Source organism: Sporothrix brasiliensis (genome assembly GCF_000820605.1).
Source record: "Sporothrix brasiliensis 5110 chromosome Unknown Cont14, whole genome shotgun sequence".
NCBI classification, from domain to species: Eukaryota; Fungi; Ascomycota; class Sordariomycetes; order Ophiostomatales; family Ophiostomataceae; genus Sporothrix; species Sporothrix brasiliensis.
The window spans coordinates 784,125-804,073 of NW_024467133.1; the positions used below are offsets into that span (position 1 = coordinate 784,125).

The 19,949-nt window shown below is 50.0% G+C and overlaps 5 protein-coding genes and 1 non-coding gene across 6 annotated transcripts; 2 read left to right on the forward strand and 4 right to left on the reverse strand.

The window, feature by feature from the left end:
• Positions 1-539: 539 nt before the first annotated feature.
• On the reverse strand, positions 540-637 carry SPBR_09467. Its single transcript has one exon. It is a non-coding gene; the product is annotated as a tRNA-Gly (tRNA).
• A 343-nt stretch (positions 638-980) lies between these two features.
• Positions 981-1,564, forward strand: SPBR_03857 (uncharacterized protein; the record flags this gene model as incomplete). The annotated part of the gene is made up of 2 exons (XM_040762147.1): positions 981-1,210; positions 1,330-1,564. The coding sequence occupies 2 exons, from the start codon at positions 981-983 to the stop codon at positions 1,562-1,564; spliced, it is 465 nt and encodes a 154-aa protein (XP_040622919.1).
• Positions 1,565-5,144: 3,580 nt separating this feature from the next.
• SPBR_03875 (uncharacterized protein) lies at positions 5,145-5,438 on the reverse strand (the record flags this gene model as incomplete). The annotated part of the gene is made up of 1 exon (XM_040762165.1): positions 5,145-5,438. One exon carries the CDS (start codon positions 5,436-5,438, stop codon positions 5,145-5,147), a length of 294 nt encoding a protein of 97 aa, XP_040622920.1.
• Positions 5,439-8,698: 3,260 nt separating this feature from the next.
• SPBR_09230 (uncharacterized protein) lies at positions 8,699-12,957 on the forward strand (the record flags this gene model as incomplete). The annotated part of the gene is made up of 4 exons (XM_040767356.1): positions 8,699-8,786; positions 12,366-12,462; positions 12,552-12,698; positions 12,756-12,957. 4 exons carry the CDS (start codon positions 8,699-8,701, stop codon positions 12,955-12,957), a joined length of 534 nt encoding a protein of 177 aa, XP_040622921.1.
• A 416-nt stretch (positions 12,958-13,373) lies between these two features.
• Positions 13,374-14,258, reverse strand: SPBR_03824 (uncharacterized protein; the record flags this gene model as incomplete). Its single annotated transcript, XM_040762114.1, has 1 exon — positions 13,374-14,258. One exon carries the CDS (start codon positions 14,256-14,258, stop codon positions 13,374-13,376), a length of 885 nt encoding a protein of 294 aa, XP_040622922.1.
• A 1,607-nt stretch (positions 14,259-15,865) lies between these two features.
• Positions 15,866-17,197, reverse strand: SPBR_03748 (uncharacterized protein; the record flags this gene model as incomplete). Its single annotated transcript, XM_040762038.1, has 1 exon — positions 15,866-17,197. The coding sequence occupies one exon, from the start codon at positions 17,195-17,197 to the stop codon at positions 15,866-15,868; it is 1,332 nt and encodes a 443-aa protein (XP_040622923.1).
• Between the last annotated feature and the right edge of the window lie 2,752 nt (positions 17,198-19,949).

A 19,949-nucleotide genomic window follows, 5' to 3' on the forward strand; every position in this document is an offset into this window, starting at 1 on the left:
GGAGTCGGCGGCGTGAAAGCGTGCACCTGCAAAGCATTGGAGGATCCCAAATTGTGGTTTTTGTGTTAGACTTTATTTCTTTCCTATGAATTCCTATCAAATGTACCTTGGCGTGTACATCAGTTGTCCTTTACTAGTTGGCCAGAATTCATTTTTTCAAAGTATATGAAGACAAAAGCACTTCCAACCCAACGGGTTTGTCGGTGGGGGGGGGGGGGGGGGGCTGTTAAATACAGTGTATGACCAAGTAATGTGTATTCTGTAAAATCTGCCACTGAATCCAAAATTGCTTCACCCCTGGGATTACTCCAGCGACACACTAACGAAAAGTCCTGACACGCCAAATTATTAATTCTCCGTTGGCCGGGAATCGAACCCGGGGCCGGTCGAAGCTGCGTCAGATTATACAACCCGGCCTAGTAACGACAGATTTTACCACTAAACCACCGACAAAAAGAAACTTTCTTGAACGGATACTGACTTGATAGCGTACGACTCTCGGAACTAGTTCAAAAATAACTTCAAAAGAAATTCTTCTTTGCGTCGGCCGGGAATCGAACCCGGGGCCTGTCGAAGTTGCGATGGATCATGTGACCCGACGTGGCAACGACAGATTTTACCACTAAACCACCGACGCCTGTCGCAGGGGCTTCTTTTTAATTCGCTCGTTTGTTGGACACTAAGTATCAAGCAATGCTGCGATATGTAGCAAAGAACCCCACCAGATGTACTGTGAATGCGTTGCGCAGATATCGTCGCCAGCGGTTAGAAGTCGACAGAAAACAGAAAACAGAAAATCGTAGTTGGAAACAGAAAACCGTAGTTGGAAAATGGAAATCAGGTCAATTGCTGATTCCCGGATCTAAGGCCATTGTGTCGTCTTTTTTTTTTTCTCTCTCTTGTTGTTTCGTCCTCTTCGTTTGAGATGCCTTCTTTTTTTCCTGCGGCCTCTTTTGTTTACAAACCTCCTGGACGGCACCATGGACCAAGAAGTCATTCGCCGCGTCCAGGAGGCGATCGCCGCTAAGCCGTCGCAGCCTCCAAGAGCCATTCTCACTCCCGAACAGCTACGACAGCAATGGGCCCGCGGCAACGAGGCAGGAGACCAAAGAAAAAGATACTCCACCGCCTACCAGCTGGCCATTGTCAAAAGCCAACGACGATGGGAGCGCTTTTGTTCTTTTATGGACATCCAGGACTGGAGAGCGCAGTTTGGCTGCCACGAACTACGACGACAAGGGCATCATCGATAGTTACATCCACCACATTATCTTCAGGTTAAACACACACATCACAACAAGCTCTTCGGTCAAGAAATACATGCACCAGCATTGGAACATCTTTAGGAAATACAGCGGCCGAAAAGATCGACGACCGTTTTTTCGCCTACACCAATGCGGCTATTGACAAGTACGACCACCTCAGAAAGCACCCGGCCGACAAGAAGCTCCTCGGCCCAGATGGCTTTCTCTACCTTTCTCACTACCGATGGGTGCGCGACGACAAGACCACTTTCAAGATTGGCCTTGACCGACTCGACGACGTTACAATCCGGCAGCTTTAGATGTTCACAGGTGCCCGAACCCACGAGTTTGTGCTTGGATGTATCGACGTCAGCAAGATTAAGGACGAATACTACGATCGGTTTGACTACTATCGGGCTCAAGACACGAACAAGCCGACAGCCGATCCATCAAAAACCTGTCCTCTTTGTGACAGACTGGACGACAGGACGACAGCTGATAAAAAAGTGCTCCGTTAGGAAGACATTGAATTTTACATTGTTAGTGACCTATACGGTAATGAGGGGAGGGACCGACTGGTTATAACAATCTTACTTCACTTCTATAAAGGCCACACAAACCACTCAACACTGATACGGTTTCTCTTCGTCGAAGACCCCCTCCCCGTTATTTGCCCCGTGTCCCACATCCTTGCCAAAGCCATCGCCGAAGGCGTCATCAAGAACAGCAATTTTCAACGTGTCGAACAGATTTTCCAGACACGAATTTCTTCCAAAATGGTGTAAGTCACATGAAAGGAGAGGAATTTCTCCATCTGCCGGTCTTTCGGAAGACTGTGGCCACCGCGGAAGGCTTCACTAAGTCAAATAACCCGTTAACGCGGAGTATGTACGATAAAAAGACGAGTTAACTTAGACGGGCGGCGGGACTTATTTAAGACCTGTCTAGTTTTACTATACGGTGTGGAATCCTAGCCGTTATTAATAGTGAGTTTTTTTTTCTTTATAATTTTATTAAATCAAAGCATCTCTAATTTTTAAACAAACACAACGATACCACCCGGATATAAGTGGTAAGACACTAGGAAAATAATACCTATCATCGGTATTACAGATCCACCAATTTAAATGTCGTCACTTAGAACGTATTCTTAAAAAGACCAAACAATTCTCTATACTTAACGATTTTTAATTAGTTGGGCGTGACCGCCGATAAGAACGCGCCTATAAAGGCCACGGCCGAGATAATGTAAATGATCCCCCCTAACGAGGAAATCGCTAAGATCAAGTCCCAAATCAAAACTGTACGAGACGACGACGAGGCTCTTAAAACACTTCGAATGTGTCTTAAAGTAACCGATCAACGACACCATCGAAGGGTCGACAGCCTCGTTCGCAAACAATTTTTCAGGGCAAAGAACGACAAAGAACTGGACGAGCAGCTGCTCGGAATTCGCCGCCCGAGGGAGCTTCTCAGGCGAGTCGAATTCAAGCTTCCAGAGCGACGGCGCATCGCAAACGTCCTTGGCGACCTGGATGACCAGGTATTGGAAGAAAAAATTGTTCATCGAAAAATCGAGGCAATAAACGCTTGGGTTGCCTACGCGTGGAAGAGCGAGGTGAAAGAAGACGTGGCCGCCAACCAAGCATCAATGGCTGCAGCTCCGCAGAGCTTCGCGAATGGATCCGACAGTGAGCCGGGCTCGATTCAGCCCGCTTCTGAAGAATCACAGCCCTCATTTTCACCTTCTATAAGATCCGGGCGTGACTAAATGCCGCCCGCTTCACCTGCACCCAAAAGACCCCGGCCGAGCGCGATGGACACCACTGACAGGACCCAAGGCATTCCCCTGCAGGTTACTGTCTCCGTGGCAGCACGTCGCGATGTGGTCCTAGACTCCACCCACGGGTCGCAGGACATCACCTCGCAGCGGGCGGGCGACGTGGTTCGAGACGACAGGCCCCAAAATATTATCTTGGAACTGGTGGGCTGCGTGATCCCGGACGACGAAACCCAGGATATCAACCCAGGTCACACTGCATCCATACCACAGAAGGCCAGCCTAGCACCATCCAATAGTCTCCTGAAGCCGATAAAGCCGATACCCAGGAGTGGCTTCATAGTTGTTGATCCGGATTTGTTCCCACAGCCGAAGCGGAAACCCGTGAAGAGAATACCGCCGCCGCCATGTATATTTTGTGGTAAAAAGTTCACGAGGAATTCTGGAATGTGGGATCATGTCGACGCTCATCTCAGCCATCGTTCGGAAGAAGCTGTTCCATGCCCATCCCCGCAATGCAAGATCCAAGAACAAGTTCTTGGCAACGAGACTCTGTTCAAATCTCATGTGTATCACGAGCACGGCATTTCGCTGAGGCCGCCTAGAATTCTATAGCTCGACTTGATGTCAGCGATTGTAACAAAGAGAAGAGTTCATGTTCAAAGAAAAACGACCGAAGTGAATTAAAGGACCAGGTGGGTCATTGCGCTGTTCATAAGATCGTATTTAGATGCCTGTGGAAGGATGTAATTGTGGCCGGTGGTTTTGTACTCTGCGAAGTACGCAGACAACGGGTCACGGCTACAGTCTACCCAATAGCCCATGAGATTAATCGCAAGGCCAGATAGGCAAGGTAAGGCGACGGCGACATAAGACTGGCGTGCACGATGTCTGCCATTTATTCCACCCCAAACAGGAACATGATAGTCAGGGTCGATGATTTTAATCCGGGTCATTTCCCTTGGTGCTTTGAAAGAAGGCACGCACCAGTTCCGCAGAAGGTCTAAGTAAGCATGTACCGGTTGCGCCGGGCTGTTCAACTGCGCCGGGCTGAGTTGCGCCGGACTGAGATGCGACGGACGGTTGAGTTACACCGGGCGGTTGAGCTACGCCGGAAGAGGCAAGTGTCGAAGTTGGAAAGTAGGACTCTTGGCTGGACAGTAGGACACACAACAGGACACATAGGGTATGGTATTATAATAACACATCGTAAAAAGCACCTCAGCTTCTTCCTCTCTACTGACCGACTGGTAGCGACAGCGTACATTGTTTTAAACACTCCGCCGGGCAAGCAATGCGAGCATCTGTCGACACAGGTTCCCGTCCGTTGGCTATTGAGGGGCATGGGGACGAGAATACTGTGACCTGTCAGGATTGCTTGGGGCGGGACACACAGAAAAAGGGAGAAGGAACAAAGCCTTTGGCGCGAAAAGAGCATGCAGAAATCAAAGATTGGGTACAAGATGGGCCAACTGAATTCGATCAGCGGGCCCCGGCATATTCGAAGCACATGCACAGAGCTGACAAGAGAAAAATAACACCACCATGTATGTCGGTTGACAAGGAATAGGAGCAAGTGAAGCCATGTGGATGCTCTCCTTCAACGTCGTCTGCACTTTATTGATCTCGACCAATCAAGCAAGCGTCGAAGCGCCCGGGCTGCATCGGGGCCGTACAGGAAATGGAGGCCGATGCGGCTCCTTTACAAATCGAGCAGCCAGGCCCGTAAACAGCGTCTTAGATTTGGTTAGCAGGCCGGCCGCTGGTGAGCATGACGCGGGGTGGGGTCTCCCCGGGGCCACGAGGGGCCCGCTGGGTAAATCCGGAAGAGACAGATATTTCCGGCGTGGATCTGGTATGGCACACAGCGTATCGCTGCGTCGGATGTCTAGACAAGTGGAACGGCTGTGGACACGAGCTGCAAACGACGTCCACGAGCCCCATGTATAAAATCACCTTCTCGAGGACAAGAAGCCGGAGGTGACCATGCCGCTGGACAAAGTCAACGAGCTCGTCTTCGGACGTGCAGAAGTGTTTGAACTCGGCTCTGGCGAGTTTTGGGCATTGCACGCTTTGCAACGGGAGTCCCTGGCCGAACAAGGGGCCCGCCGAATTGCCGCTCAGGTAAAGCTCTTCGAGGCCTGGAACGAAGCGAGAAATTGACGGACATCTTCACAACGAGACGGGTAGGTCAGAGATTTGATGCGTAGCCGCGTGTTCTCTTCCGAACCCAGCATGAGTAGTGGCCAGACCATATCGGCTGGTAGTGCGGCCCCGGGGTCCAGCTCCACAGAATGTATTGCCAGGTGCCAGATCTCCGCCAGCGCCAACAAAACCTCTTCTGTCGCCGGCAGCGTCGCATACGCCACACGGTGTAGGTACACTATGCTCGCATAGTAGCCACATAGATACATTCGGTACGACTACGTCACCAACGCCATGCGCGCCGACACATACGCCGCCAGCTGACCCTTCACTGCGCTGTCCATCAATACCGGTCGGCAGGCATACAATGTGCGATTGCTCGCCGCGATATTCGCACCGGCTCTCATCACTACAAACTCATCGTCGACTGTGCCGCGTGACCTATTCAGTGGATGCATTTCCGAGATGGTGCGATGGACGTTCCATACTTCTTTGAAAAAGAAGTTTCCCCGCTCGCATACAATTTCGACCATCATGTTCTCGGTTTCGTTGCTACCGGAATTGAATCCCTCCTCCGTTCTTGCGGATTCCCTTGGCGTACTATCGTTGGCCCGGACTGTGTCTCCGTCCCTGACCTCTCGTAGACGTGTCTGTTGGCACTGCCCCATGCTGTGGTCGGACACGACAGCCATTGCTCCCGGTCACTTGGATCATCTTTAACGCCGGCACTCGCATTCCACATAAAACCAGTAAAATCAAAGACTTGGCTAATGGGTTTCGACGGCGGCGAGTTTTGCTGCTCTGTTGTTGATCTTTTTGCTCAGACACCGGTGACATATCGACCGCGTTAAACAGAAGCTGCCCCGCTGAACGGTTTATGTGTTCGATTGACCATTCGCAGAAATAGCCACGTTGCGTACAGCGAGAGCAGCGTGGATGCTGCTTGTCGAACCTGTCCGGGAGTTAGCAATACACATTCTTGCCAGGGAAGTTAGCAGTTTCCCGCATTCCGGACCTTCTCACGCACCTGCATGCTTTACATGAACGATTCATTTGCAGGTTATATGCGATGTTACATACTAAAAGGTGCTCTTGCCTACCGGCTGGGGTAGGAAATCGAAGAAAGGATGGCAAGAAATATTAATGGCCAGCACCACGAGGGAACGGCGTTGCTTCTTGCCTAGGGATGAGGGACCCGCACCTTTGTATTCCTGCTGTTCAATCGAAGAAGTGAAAAAAATGGAAAAATAGATAAGAATGAATCATACGCTGGCAGGAGAGGGGGAGAAACCTAAAAGGAATCCCGACAACTGTGTGCATATTAGTGCAAGTGCAGAAAGTACATCAACAAATAGGCTCGAGGTGGGGTTCTGTCATTATGGGCCGCTACGTGTACGTGTTTGGCCCTCATACAAGGCTTTCCCACGAATGCTCGTCCCGTTCAGGCTCGTCCCGTTCAGGTCCGTCCCGTTCAGGTCCGTCCCGTTCAGGTCCGTCCCGTTCAGGTCAAGCGTCCCGTTCAGGTCAAGCGTCCCGTCAGGTGAACGTCAATCCTCCCGCCTCTCTCCATTACCTCCACCAATCATGTCGATGTCGCTCACTGGACATCTCCACAACGACATTAATCCCTCCCATCTCGCTCACAGATTGTCTCCATAACAGCGTCAATCCTCCCAGCTCCCTCGAATGCCTGCACTAAAAAAGTCAGCCCCTTGTCGGAAGAGCAACTGGCCGCTTGGATAGTGTCAGCAGGCCAATACATCTTCTGGCCAAGGTACAGAAGGCTAAGACAACACCTTCCCTTGTCAGGGCGAGAATGAACTGATGTAGATTTGGGTGTGGAGCCGCGCATTTCCAATGTGTGCAAAGCTAGGGCATTTCTTTTGCGGAGGACGGATTCTCGTAACCGTAGCGCATCTTAAAAAAAACTCCAGGCGTGTACCCATTGTACCTGGCCTTCCCGCGGGGGGGGGGGGGGGCGCGTAAAACGAGGCTTTGCAGGGGATCGTCGTGGAACGACACCACGGTTAAAACAAAGGTAAAGCAAGTGGAAAACAAGCACACACCCCCAGGTCGGGGGAAACGCGGTCAACGGGAGTTGTAATACTTGTCTGATCCATATCCGCGGCCCACACGGTATCGCCTACGTCGTTCCAAAATTTTGTGAAAATAAATGTTTTTATTTTGTACTCCACGTCTCATCTTTCTTCTGTCGCGCTCGGTTTACGACCATAAGTGACAAAACGTTGAAATATGCGTGGTAAGATGGGTTCCTGATATCCTCCTGCACCCGCGGTACAAATTCCCTGACACGTTCCGGGCCCCAATGTAAAATGCGTGTGAAGAAGGCAAGGGACATGGCCTCGACACCGAGATAGAAGTTTTCACACACCATGGCGCCAAGTCGTTTCAATTTGTCACCCTTCGGCCAACTACCGATCGGCCACTTGTACGGTATACGCACAATGTTGACGAAGCCAACTCCGCGCATGAGATCGATAGCCCTTCCGCTGGCGTGGAGAGAGAAGCCAGATTGCTCACTGGCGTCCACCATAAGGTTGCTCCGTTGTTGAAGAGCACTGTTTTCTGGGAGGGAGCCATCTGCGCAAAGTAGAGGAAAATCCATGACTTTGACCTCAACCCAGCCGTTCGAGTTGAGAAATCTGCAGTTGTTTGGTTAGAAGGAAGACAACACGAGCGTACAGCGATGGACGTACCCGAATGCCTGCGCATAGAAGCCTGGCCAGTCCTTGAAAGCTTCATTCATCATCATGACATGGATGTAGTCGAAGTTGGACGAGAAATTCCACTGTTCTTCCAGATCGTCAATCTGAGGTCGAACATTCGGTGGAACGCTACCCTGCTGTTAGCTATGAAATAACCAAATTGAGGCTGAGATATAAGAAGGGATGTACTATTTCACGTGACCAGGCGCGATGTCGACGTTATAAATCTAATCGAAAAACTATTAGTTACTAAAGTTTGCACAAAAAAGAAAAAGATAGATACCTCTGACTCTGGATGAAGACCAGCTACCACTATTAGTACACGATGCAACTGGATATTGAAAAGACGCTACTCACCAAAATTATCAGCCCATAAGCCTGAAAGCAGTGTGTTAGTGTAAGGATAACCAACGGCTCGGATCACTGCTCATACCGCGCCCACATCCAACATCAAGCACTCGATGCACAGTATGACCGAGGGGTGAGTAGGAGATTGTGCCAAACGTCTCACAGCACAAGTCGTACTGGAACTCTAAAGAGACAGTCAGCTGGCCGATTGGTATATATCTGCAACTACGTTTGTTCGAAAGGACACAACAGACCTTGACGGGCATATTCTTCCTGGATCAGCCCAAGATCATTAGTTGATGCTCTTTGAAGTAATATTAACTGGATTTGTCTTCGTCTTACGTCGTCGGTCGGTAAATAATAATTGCCATGATACTTGCGGCCGTGTTCTACCCGGAAGCTCGTGAGGGTGCATCGCATTTTGGACGGCAAAAATCGACCAGGGACTTTCTAACATGACCGAGAGCCGAGTCAATGTTCCGCCTGTCCGCACCAAAGTCGTCGTCGTCTTGGAGGCCTTCGTGCTCCGCTATGAGTGGAAAGGTGAGGCGACGGTGAGAGGCAATGAGAAGGAAAGAAAGAAAATAAAATGAGAAGAAAATAAAAAGAGAAAAAAAAGGAGAAAGAAAAAAAAATAGCGGGGGGGAGAAAAGTCACCTGCTCGAGAGAATATGGGGCATAAGAGGGAAACAGTTGCTCGGGGCTGATACCGAGGTAGAGTTTCTCACTTGCATCCATCCATTCTCCTTTCACATCCTTCGTTCTATTCTCACCCACTGCCCGCTCTAAAGTGGGCCGCCCCTTCCTCTTTCTGTTGAAGCGACTCACGGTGCATACCATCCCCTTCTCTCCTCTTTCCTGTTGTCTTATAAGTTCTTCTTTTACTTTCTCCTTTCTTGCTCCTACGTCTTACGCCGCAGTATGCCCGGCGCAAAAGTGACCTACGAACAAAAAAAAACGTCAACGATAACGATTTGCCCCAAATATAAGACTAACAAGAAGTCCGTTCTGTACGTGTTTTATGTTGATCTCTTTAATATTGAATCGTGGTGTAAAGGCGTGTCATCTACATATACATGCCAAACCCAGTGAGCTGCTGACCAAGTAAATATTCTTGAAAGCTCCCCCCTCCGATCATGAGCTCTGACAAGACCTCCGAGTTCAGCCACTCGAGATATTCCAACGGGAGTTGCACCCGGAAGCTGTTTGGATTCGGGGTCTTAGCGGCGAGACATTTAACCATGAAGGACAGGAGGAAAGGCTGGAGCGGAGCTGCTTTCCACTTAAAGAACCGGGCTCGGCTGTCGGCATTGGCCCAACAAACGAGGAGGCTACGTCTCTCTTGTCAGTGATGCTTTGCAAAATATGACAGCTCGTGATAAGTGCATACATTCGAAAGGATTCGCCGCCTGCTTCTCTGGGAAAGCTTCTGCAGTGTTCGCCGATTGAACTGAATTCGATGGTCGTTACACTCATTGCCTCTTCGACGGACGTTCGAATTGTTTGTGGGAGGATATCAGGACCCATCGGGATGTCGCTTCCATTGAGCGAGAAAAACGTTGTCGAGCCGCGTTTGACAACGAAATCGATAATGGGAGGGGCCATTTTTTTGTTTCTTTGCCGGATCGTGCTCTGTTTGTCCTCCGTAGATGATAAAAACAGTGAAAAAAGGTGAAAGTGCACGAGTTATTGACCGGGATGCTCGCTTCGTATTATCTACGACGTAGGGCTCGAGCTCAAAGTCCTGATTTGAGTGGACCCGAGTCTGTCACCGAAATCCAACTACGGCCAACCAACTCGTGGTTGCCAACCCATATCCCGGCGCCTCAACTTGCGAATCAGTCGCAGGGGGCATGGCGATACTGCCCATGAGAAAATCAGTTTTATCAACGCTCAACGCTACACCCAACGAAGGTCAAGAAAGAATGACTACCCACAAAAAAAAACCAAGAAAAGATACTCGGGCAGCGTGAGCGAGTTGTAAGCAAAGGATCGATCGTTTTGGGGCATTCAAGAAATACACAGAGGCTTCCGTGAGCAGCTGTATCCAAACTTTCACGGACAGGCTCGACAGCCTTGAAAGGCAGATGGAAAGACATAAAAACAGCAATCAGGAGTTTGAGAATCAGGTCAAAGTGCTGGAAAATAAGACAGAAGAGCTATTACAGCTTCTGGTCGCGTCCGGCGGAAATCTTTAATACCGTTGGAGCTTGTATTAAATAGTGAAAAGCATATAGCAATCGGACAACAAACAACAGACAGCTCCAACCTGTGCCATCAATGCCAACAACGACACGAGCGCTGTGACATGCATTCTCGTGTCCTGCTCGCTCATGCAGGCTGGGGACGATGATGCATGTACGGAATTTGCAGATTTGGAAGTGCAAGACAGGATTGCGGCGCTAGTGAGTCCGAGGTCGCTTTATGATGGTAGCACACCGTGGATTGCCTCCCAACCACAGCCAAGATGGTGAGGGAAACGTGCAATTTTACCTGCATCCTGTACGCCCTGCATACGTCTTTGCCAGGTTTGGGTAAGCTGCCGCCAGTGACAGTGTATCGATCTATTTTGGACATTTTGGCCGCTGAAAGTGCAATATTACTTACAATACCCTGCCTCGACTCATTACGCCCTTTCCTACATTTATATTTATAGGCGTTCAACTCCCTTTTAGGTAAACCAAAGATGTCAGAAGGATGTTAGATGAAGACCGGAAAACGTGACCAGGCACGTGCAGAGGGATGGTGGAAAAATGTCGAGTTTACGAGAATCATCTAGACTCACATCTAAGCAATTGCCACGTAGAATTCTATCACAACCTCTGTGTATATAATGCAGAAGGGATATCCCACTTGGATATGGAAGATAGATCAAGGACAGACAGACTTGCCGAAAACAATCAATTAATTTTCCCCTATGAAGGCCATACTGTTTATTCGACAAGAGGGCAAGCGTCAAGGAATGGAGATGCACAATGGCATCTGGTATCCACAAGCACAAATCCCCGACAAGGAATCGTACACTATTGTGGAGACTGGGGATCGTGAGAAACAAGCGAGACAGACAGCAGTAACCCACTGTGACCGACTTGCAAACCTCGACAGGCTGAGGTGTATATGTAGGTCTTTCTGATACAAGAAAAAAATATACAGAAGCCAATCATTAGACAGAAGGAAACAAAGAAAGAGAAAATGGCGTGGCGGAATGCGGAAAGTTGATTTTGACCTGGAAGAGAAGAAAATGACTCTTTCAGGGGTGCACACAGCTCTTCAGCTCATGCACTCCAATGTAGAAGGTTGGCAGGAAGCCATTCTTGATCTGGAGATGTATTTATTAAATCGTGGGTCTCTCAGGTCAGACATTTCTGAGTTGCATCTACCTTTCTAACAATCGACTCTTTATATTTACAAAAGCTTTTATCAATCGGTTCACTACACACCTTGCCCTTCACCCTGACACATTGATAATGTCGTTGCACATCTCGACAACCGCTTCTCCCGATCAGTCGACCGTGACTACTTCCTTTGGAGTTTCTCCTGCATCAAATCAGACTTGCCCTGGAATGTTGCATCGGCCTCTTTTCAATCAGCCACCTAATCCCGCTCTCGACTCCCTTCACGTTTCAAAGCGATATTAGGTGCCCAGTCCTCCACAGTTGAAGCATGGTTTTTCTTTCTTCTGGTCTTTTCATACGACTTCAACTCACTCTTCCATTTTCAGGCTCTTTTCCACAGGCCCTCTGAGAAAGGCAATGTCGGGCCTACATCAACAACTGGCTGCGTGAGACAGCTAACATACAGATATGCATACTAAAACTTTACAAGGCATTCTTCTCCCCCACTGTCCCACCTCTACTTTCAACAATCCGATAGTTTGCAGCCCGCAATAGTCTGGTAAGTTACGGGCAAAGCGACGGCAGAAGAAATCCGGTCTGCAGACAAAGTGATGTTAGCCACCGCCAAGAGAATTTCACTTGGTTCTTTTAGAGTGCTAATAATACAGTTGGTTTTAATTCTTGTGAACAAGCATCATTCGCTCAATTGTACCTTTCACCAATGCTTCAAACAACTTTTCTCCTTGGCTTGTTCAGCCCACATTGAACGGGCGACCCAATGCCACAGACGCAGAAGCTCGTAAAGCTGCTGAAGAAGCTGGCCTCCGCGACGACATCATGGCCATGGTCAACCAGTACGATACGGTTGCGTGGGAGGATGGGAGGTACGTTGCTTGCTGGATCTGGCTTGCCACCATTTACGCGCACTCGGGTATTGACGCTTTCCACCAACAGAATCCTCTCCGGCGGTCAGAGGCAACGGCTCGCACTCGCACTACAATCTTCAAAAGCCGAGAGTCTTGTTGTTCGACGAGCCTACCAATGCCCAGGATGCAGATACGGAAGCTCGCTTCAAGAAGACCCTGGACGAGGCTTTCAAGTGCACGCGCCTTGTTGTTGCGTATGTATCTCAGACACAGAATTTATTCGGATGTAAATGCTAATATAGCTGCGCTAGACACCGACTATCTTCCGTCTGCTGCGCCGACCAGATTATTGTCCTGAAAAAGGTCGACGGCGTTGCTCAAATTGCCGAAACGGGTACGCACGACCAGCTCCGGGAGCGAGACGGCATCTATGCATCCTTCTGGAAGAAGTACACCGGTGGAGGGGAAATCGGGGTAGTGGCTGGACCGACGGGCTTGAGGTGCCGTAAATAATGTAAAACCCGCCCGCTGATGTTATAACCTGAGTGTCGAGGGGACAAAGAAAGATCCGCGAGGTTGTTCAGGGTTTAACTTGCTCGGTTGGCTTATGGGTTACTGTCACACTTTACCATTTACTGTTCCCGCTATCTATTGCCTCGGCGATGATAGAGCCTGTTGATGAGGAAATCTGGTGGCCATGACGCTGCCGGACCTTGGTTGCTACAATTACAAGTCAAGTGACTTCCAGGAGATGATCTTTATAATTAAACTAACTCTAGAGATCAGGTCTTATTGATCCAATCTCGTTTGTTAAAAAAAAACTTTCCGCTTGCTAAATAGATCTCCTCTCGGAAACGTCATATAAATAGAAACAAGAAACCCAGTAAAGATTAACGCAAACGAAAAATCAAATTCCTTCGTCCTCTTCATTATATTTTAAACTGGTCTGATGACTGTAGAATAGCAGCGATTTCATCGTGGCCAGCCTTTACAGCCCACTCCTGCGCAGTCATTTGGTTCCTCGTGCTAAGGATACTCGTATCTGCGCCCTGCGCCAACAGATACTTGACTGCTTCAGCATTTCCCATTTGCGCAGCTTCGTGTAGTGGTGTTCCCAAGTCCATGATTCGATAGAGACGGGCTAATCTTTCATCACTGGCGTACAAGGTCAAGTTCAACGGTGCGCCCCGGTCCAGCAACAGGCCCAGCATCTCGACAATGTCGTCTCTAGGCCGCCGAAGGAGGGTGTTGTGCAGCAACTGGCCTCTTTTAGCGTCACCACCGTGGTGGTATAGTAGTTCCCGCACAAAGTCGACAGGTGCACGCAGCACCGCATAGGACATACCGGTCATGTCTGTATTAGTTGGCCGGTCGTTAAGGGCGGCGCCATGGTCAATCAACCAATAGGCCATGTCACGGCGTTCCTGACTATCGCGATCCGGCGTACTGTCACATAAAAATGACTCAAGTACGGTCGTATCTGAGTCGCGTCGGTGATTAATGTCCCACCCGTGGTGCAAAAGAAGGAGCAGCGTGTTTTTCGAGTAGCTGTCGGCGCCTTCTCTAGCAACGAAGTCAAAAGCGTGGCATAAATGTGTGTACGGTACGAGGATTTCGTTTAAAATTTCGACTTGGTTATGACGCGCTGCCTGGCTCAGACACGGGTACAGCTCGTGAACGTGGTACTTTCCGGGAAACGCTTTGCTTCGGTCCGAGAAGTGTTCGTTGAGAAGGCCATGGACAGCGTCGACGTTGTTAGATGCGATGGTTGATGTAAACTGGCTGAGAATGTCGTCCGGCAGCGCGTCGCCCATGCGTTTTGATGTGTCGCAGGCTTGGAGATGACGAAACGTCTCCATATACCTTTTTAATAACACCGACATGGTGAATGTGTCGTCGTGAGATGGACGAGGGGAGTTGCGAATAAAAGTTGTAGATTGGGCTGACGGAAAGGAGACGCATATATATGGCTTTGAGCCGACTGTCTCGGAAAATTACTGTGGCCGATTTCATCGTTTACCTCCCCCGCACTTAGTCCCCCCCGTCTCTTCACACCACATTACTTGTCAGAAGGATAAGTAGGCATTTAGGGCAAAATGTGTAGCAATAGTGACACTTTTTGTCCTAGCTGTCCGACATTACGAGATGAGTAATAATGACAGGATCAGGACAGCATTTTAACTTGGCGCGAAAGCGTTTCTACTCAAAAATTATTCAATTCGAAAACTCACGATACTTGCGTGTTCTGGATAAAGATAAGCGGTTCCGTTCCTACTCCATAAGATAAAACAACCACGGTGCCCTGACCAACACTATTATAATCCACAGGAACTTTGTAATGGTGAATTTCGGGCTGTAGGCCCATGGCCAAAAACGCTTGTTGAATAAGAGCAACCTGGTCGAGCAATATTGGGCTGTCTTCGCCATCAAATATTGCGCAAATGATGTGGCTGTCCTCCGTCGGAAAGTAGTCGATGTGCGTCTGGTAGAGCTGAGTAAACTCAGCCATAATGGCTATCGTGTTGTTGTCGCCCGCGTGCGGATCGGCTGTCGTGAGGTCTGGCCGAGGCGGGATGTGTGCGAGAATCGCAGCATATGGGGACGCGACGAGAGCGACAGAGCATCCGTTAAGTCCGTATGTACCGATGGCAGAGAGTTCTGCAAAGTCGACGATGTCGACATCTCCCATTTCCACAATAACTATATTTGCATTGTGGCGCAGTGTGTCGAATATACTGCTAGGGATGGCTAATGTTTCCGCACCCTCCATAACGAAAAAGAGTTACCGTACGCTGCTGTGAGGATGCAAAAAGAGATGTTTCTCTCGAGGTCACAGATATAAACTTGGTTGGGAGATGGTGGGATGGCGAAGAAAACGAAGACGGTGGCACCGAAGAGGTATACTTGAATCAAAAACAACGAAGGGAATTTGTGGATAGCCGCCGAGCGTAGAGTAGACAACCATGCACATTTTTATGCTATTTGCACATTGGAGCGGAGCGTGGGGGTTAGAACAAACGAACGCCCAGACACCGACCAGGCTGTGACTCGGCCATTGGGACGCGACGTGCATAAAGATGAGCACCTCTTCCACGATGAAGCCTGTAACCGCCCCCCCCCCCCCGGGAGCGCAACGCAACCTCACTCCTCCTGTGAATGACACTCTACATGTTGGCTATGAGCGACCGGACACAATGTCAGCATATGTTGGCGATGGTTACGAGCTGACATGGGATGATGTCAAAGAGATCGTGGACAGCAAACATGAGGGTCAGTTGTTTCTCGTTGGCACCTACAAGGAGAACAGTAACGCTTTCGCTATTATCCCAGTATCCCAGGACCGGACGCAATACGATTGGTATCTAAAAACAAAGCTCCGTATTACACCAATTACTTACAGTATTGAGATGAAAAGTGTTTCTCAACCACCCAACCACATCTGCTTATCAAACTCCACCAACTCCTCTACCCATTGGCGAAACTCTTTATTCACGTACCGACTCAACTCCTCCAGTACCGCATAGAGCCGATACGCACTCGCTAGGTTCGCCGTGCTACCGCTCTGTAATGGGCCGACAATCCGAATCTCGTTATCGACGCGACACGCAAAATAACAGTCCCACGTATCGGATAGCACGAGCAGCAGTGGCAGCATAGGCAGTGGCATCGAGGGGTTTATCCTAAGTGCCTCGATGCGCCTGAACCACGCCGCAACCCAGAGACCCAGCTGTGTGCGCCCTTCGTCGGCGCTGCCGCTGTCGGCCTTGGTCTCCACAAAGACGCCGGCCGGCGCGTATTTTAGCGGCCGGTAGGCTGTCTGGTTGATAAAGTCCGTCTCGCCGGCGACCGTACGCGAGGGCAAAAAGGTAGCGATTCGTCGTCGCAGGGGGTCGGCCTGGGGGAGCTGGAGCGCGAGCACGTAGTCGACCATCTTGCCGGATGTGGCCGCGTCGCCGCCGTCGGCCAAGCCAGCGCGTTGGGGGAGAAAGGGCCGCGCGATACTTGCACACGTGACGTTCTCGGCTCGGACGTCCGGTGTGTTCTCGGTGGCCAGGGACAGCATTGGTTTGTGGACGTCTTCGTTCCACGCGGGCTCGCTGCGAACCAGCTTTTGGCACTCGCCCGTATTGTGAACGACCCGCCGGAGTTGTTTCAGCTGGCACCTAAGATCGAAGAGCGTCGTTCCGCCAGCTTCGGGCAGCGTATAAAAGGCGCTGTCGGAGCATTCAAAATCGTCGTCGTCCTCGAGTTCCTCTCGCAGGGCTGCGGGGATGTACGGCGTGTGTCCATTGACAATGCGCCCAAGCGCATCCACCAATCCATTCGACCCTGGACACATGCGCGACACCGCCTTGGAGCAGGCCTTGGCTGTTGAGGCGGTGTCCCAGTACACTGGGATTTCCAGGCTTCCCAAGTCCTGGACGCTCTTAACGGGGCTTCGGGACCTTTTGCTCGTCGTACTCTGGTTCTGGGAGGACATGGAAGACATGGACGGTGTTGGGTTGGGAGGCATGTCGACACGGTGTGCTTGCAGGTTGAGAGCTTGGGTGTATGCCGATCCGTGCAGAGGCTGCTGAACTCGTCTTCTTGCTCGCGGTGTGTTGTTGATGTCGTCGCTGTGGCCCATGCCTCCACTGTACCATGATGCACCATCTGTGTCTGATTGATCTTGTTCCCGCTCGCCGGACTGGCCATCGAGGACCGTTGCGCCGCTCTTTGTTGGGCTTCGCGTGCGCAGATGTCGCGCGGACATATTAGCAGGTATGGGACACAGTCCGGGCCGTTTTCGTTTTCGGCTCGTCAGGTCACCGGAGACCCGTTGGAGAAGTGAAGGGGGCGGGACAAGAGGCTCTGCGCCTTTGTCGGTAGTCAGAGGGTGGAAGATATCGACCTGCCACGCCGTAATAACGTGTGCATGCATGGATCGCTCGTATGGTTTTCAGTCGTTCTCCGTTTGGCTTTGTCGAATTGTTTTCGCTGTTTATTACAAGTGGCAATGTTGGCTTATTGATTCCAGGAATTGATGCATTCGTCGTTTGCGGAGTAGCTTGAAATTCTGTGTCGGCGGGCCAACGTGTGAGAAAGAGTGGAGGTCACGGGACATAACATGTGACTAACACACGTGACACAAATTTGGGGGCTAGGAGAGGCAATTATAGGTTCAGGCGGAGATTCTACACACACACACCCACACACAATAATGCATACAATTTTGGCCATACACTATATTGACACCCGTCTAAGCTCTCGTGACGTACTTTCACCGTCTGTGTCCCCCCTCGAGTCCGCCAACACACTAGTGATTCGGCCAGGCCAGCCTCACATGCAGCAAATTCGCTAAGGTAGCCAGGCAGTGGTTGTTTCTGCCCGTTATGCTGGTGAAAAAGCCCCATTTTGTAACGTCGAGTAGAGGCGTGTCCAGCGAGCTGTAATTGGCAGGGAGAGGCTCCGTCACCAAATACAGGTCTGGCCTCGAATTCGTACTTTGTGGTGGTGGTTGGGAGGTAAAAAACAAAACAAAAGAAAAAAAAAAACGGGCGCTTAAAGTAGCCCAGTTGCCATCTCGGCCCAAGCAGGCCTGATTCCCGAAGGACAGAAAGGAGGCACCCCGTCAGAGCCTCACGACTGAGATAGTCCAATGATAATCTGTCGTCCGCGGTGGAACAAGCGTGCGGCGCCTTTAATATCGGGACTTGGGCGCGGCTCGTTGAGGATAGTATACGAGGAAGAGTATTCCACAGCCGTGGTTATGAAAGTGTCGTGGAGGTGGTTGATGTAGTCCGTGGCCTATCTCGTGAACCGCGCCGCGGGTTGAACGACCGGGGAAAGTTTGTCGATGGCTCGTCCCACCCTCGGTATCCTTTTTAGCAAGCAGCACCGTTTGGAGTCTTTTCAGAAGTGTTTTGTTATTCTCGAGCTCTCACTAACATTCGATGCTCAACAGCAAGGCGTGGAAGGGTATTGCCAACCGACTCGAGAGCCGCCAAAGAAAGACGTTGAAGACATTTTAGGCCATGAAAAAGGACCAATCGACCTCCTTAATCTGCAAGGCAGCGCATACGATCCGCCGGAGTGTCTTTTGCCAGGACAGGTTCACCGTCCTTGATGGCGTGAAAAAGTTAAACTGGGAAACTTTCCGGATTCCACCCGGCTGACCTTTCTTCATGTACGAGATTTCGAATCTGTGGCAGTAAAGACTCACTTTCACCCCCTCACGTCGACCAGAATGGTGTCATTACGAGCCTTTTAAATAACGAAGGAGGAAAACTATGGCTTCTGTGGCCTCATCTCACAATCGAGAACCTTAGAAATTGGGCATCATCGGATCTTAACCCTGAAACAGGCCCTGTCGGAATATACCTAAGAGCTGGCGATACTCTCATACAACCAGCCGGCACCCTGCACGCGCCTTGGTCGATAACGAAAGTTCTCATGACGGGCTCTATGCACTGGGATATCCAAGACATGGTCAGTACCAAGGAGCTAACCACATTTTGTTTACAAAACGAACACGCCACCAACGAAGCCGTTGAAAAGGAGTTTTAGCAGAAAGTGGACCATATCGTGACACTTTGGAAGAAGGGAGCAGCCACAACATGAAGTCTTTGGACACTTCATGGCATTCAAGAATGAAGTGAAAACATCTTTGGCAGCGAGGTATCAGATGCAACGGGCAAGGAAACGGGTACGATAGTAAAAGAATATAAAGTTAAGGCCTTATTTGCATGCGAGATATGTCGGTCCTTCCAAAGCATTACAACTTGATCAATTCCGAGCTCTAATGCCAAGTGAGAATCGGGGCAAGCTTGTGTCAAAGTTACCTAGGTACCTAGCTAGCTATGTCTATACAATAGACACCAGTTGAACTGATGGATCAAATGAGCAACGACGAAGCCAACATACGCGCCTCATGATGCTCTTTGCCGCTATGCAACCTCAATCGCCAGTATTCATTCGCTGCAAGGTCAATTTCATCCAGGATTTCCCGTCTGTCGACCAAGGGAAACAGCCAGCCCGCGACTGTTGGCTCGTTAACATGATGTAAAAATATCGGAGCCATGAGTTTCCATGCTGGCCTGTCCTCCGGGCTGCCGGTGTCCGCAAAGAAGTCCTTTCGTCGTTCGCTCCTCCCCTCTTGGACAACAAGTTCGACGTAGACCACGGCAGTCAGATACATCCCGATCAAGGGCTCGGTTTTCACCGTTTTCAACTTAGTCGCAATGTCAGAGTAAAAGCGTAGACCCTGATCCGATTGGAGCCAGTGTTGAACACTTGTGCCGAAGTAACAAAAAACTCCTAAATTACAGAGTAATGCTGACACAGGTGACTCGAGATAATCATCGTGGTAGTAATTGCTTTTTTAGTTAGACAAACATAAAATAAATTCAATCGGGCAGTTTGATACTTACAAGCTTAAAAGAGCACCCCGTACAAGATTGTACGGAACCGTGTCAACCAGGTCGGCCGGGAACATCGTGTATACGTCTTCTGGGAATGTTACCGGC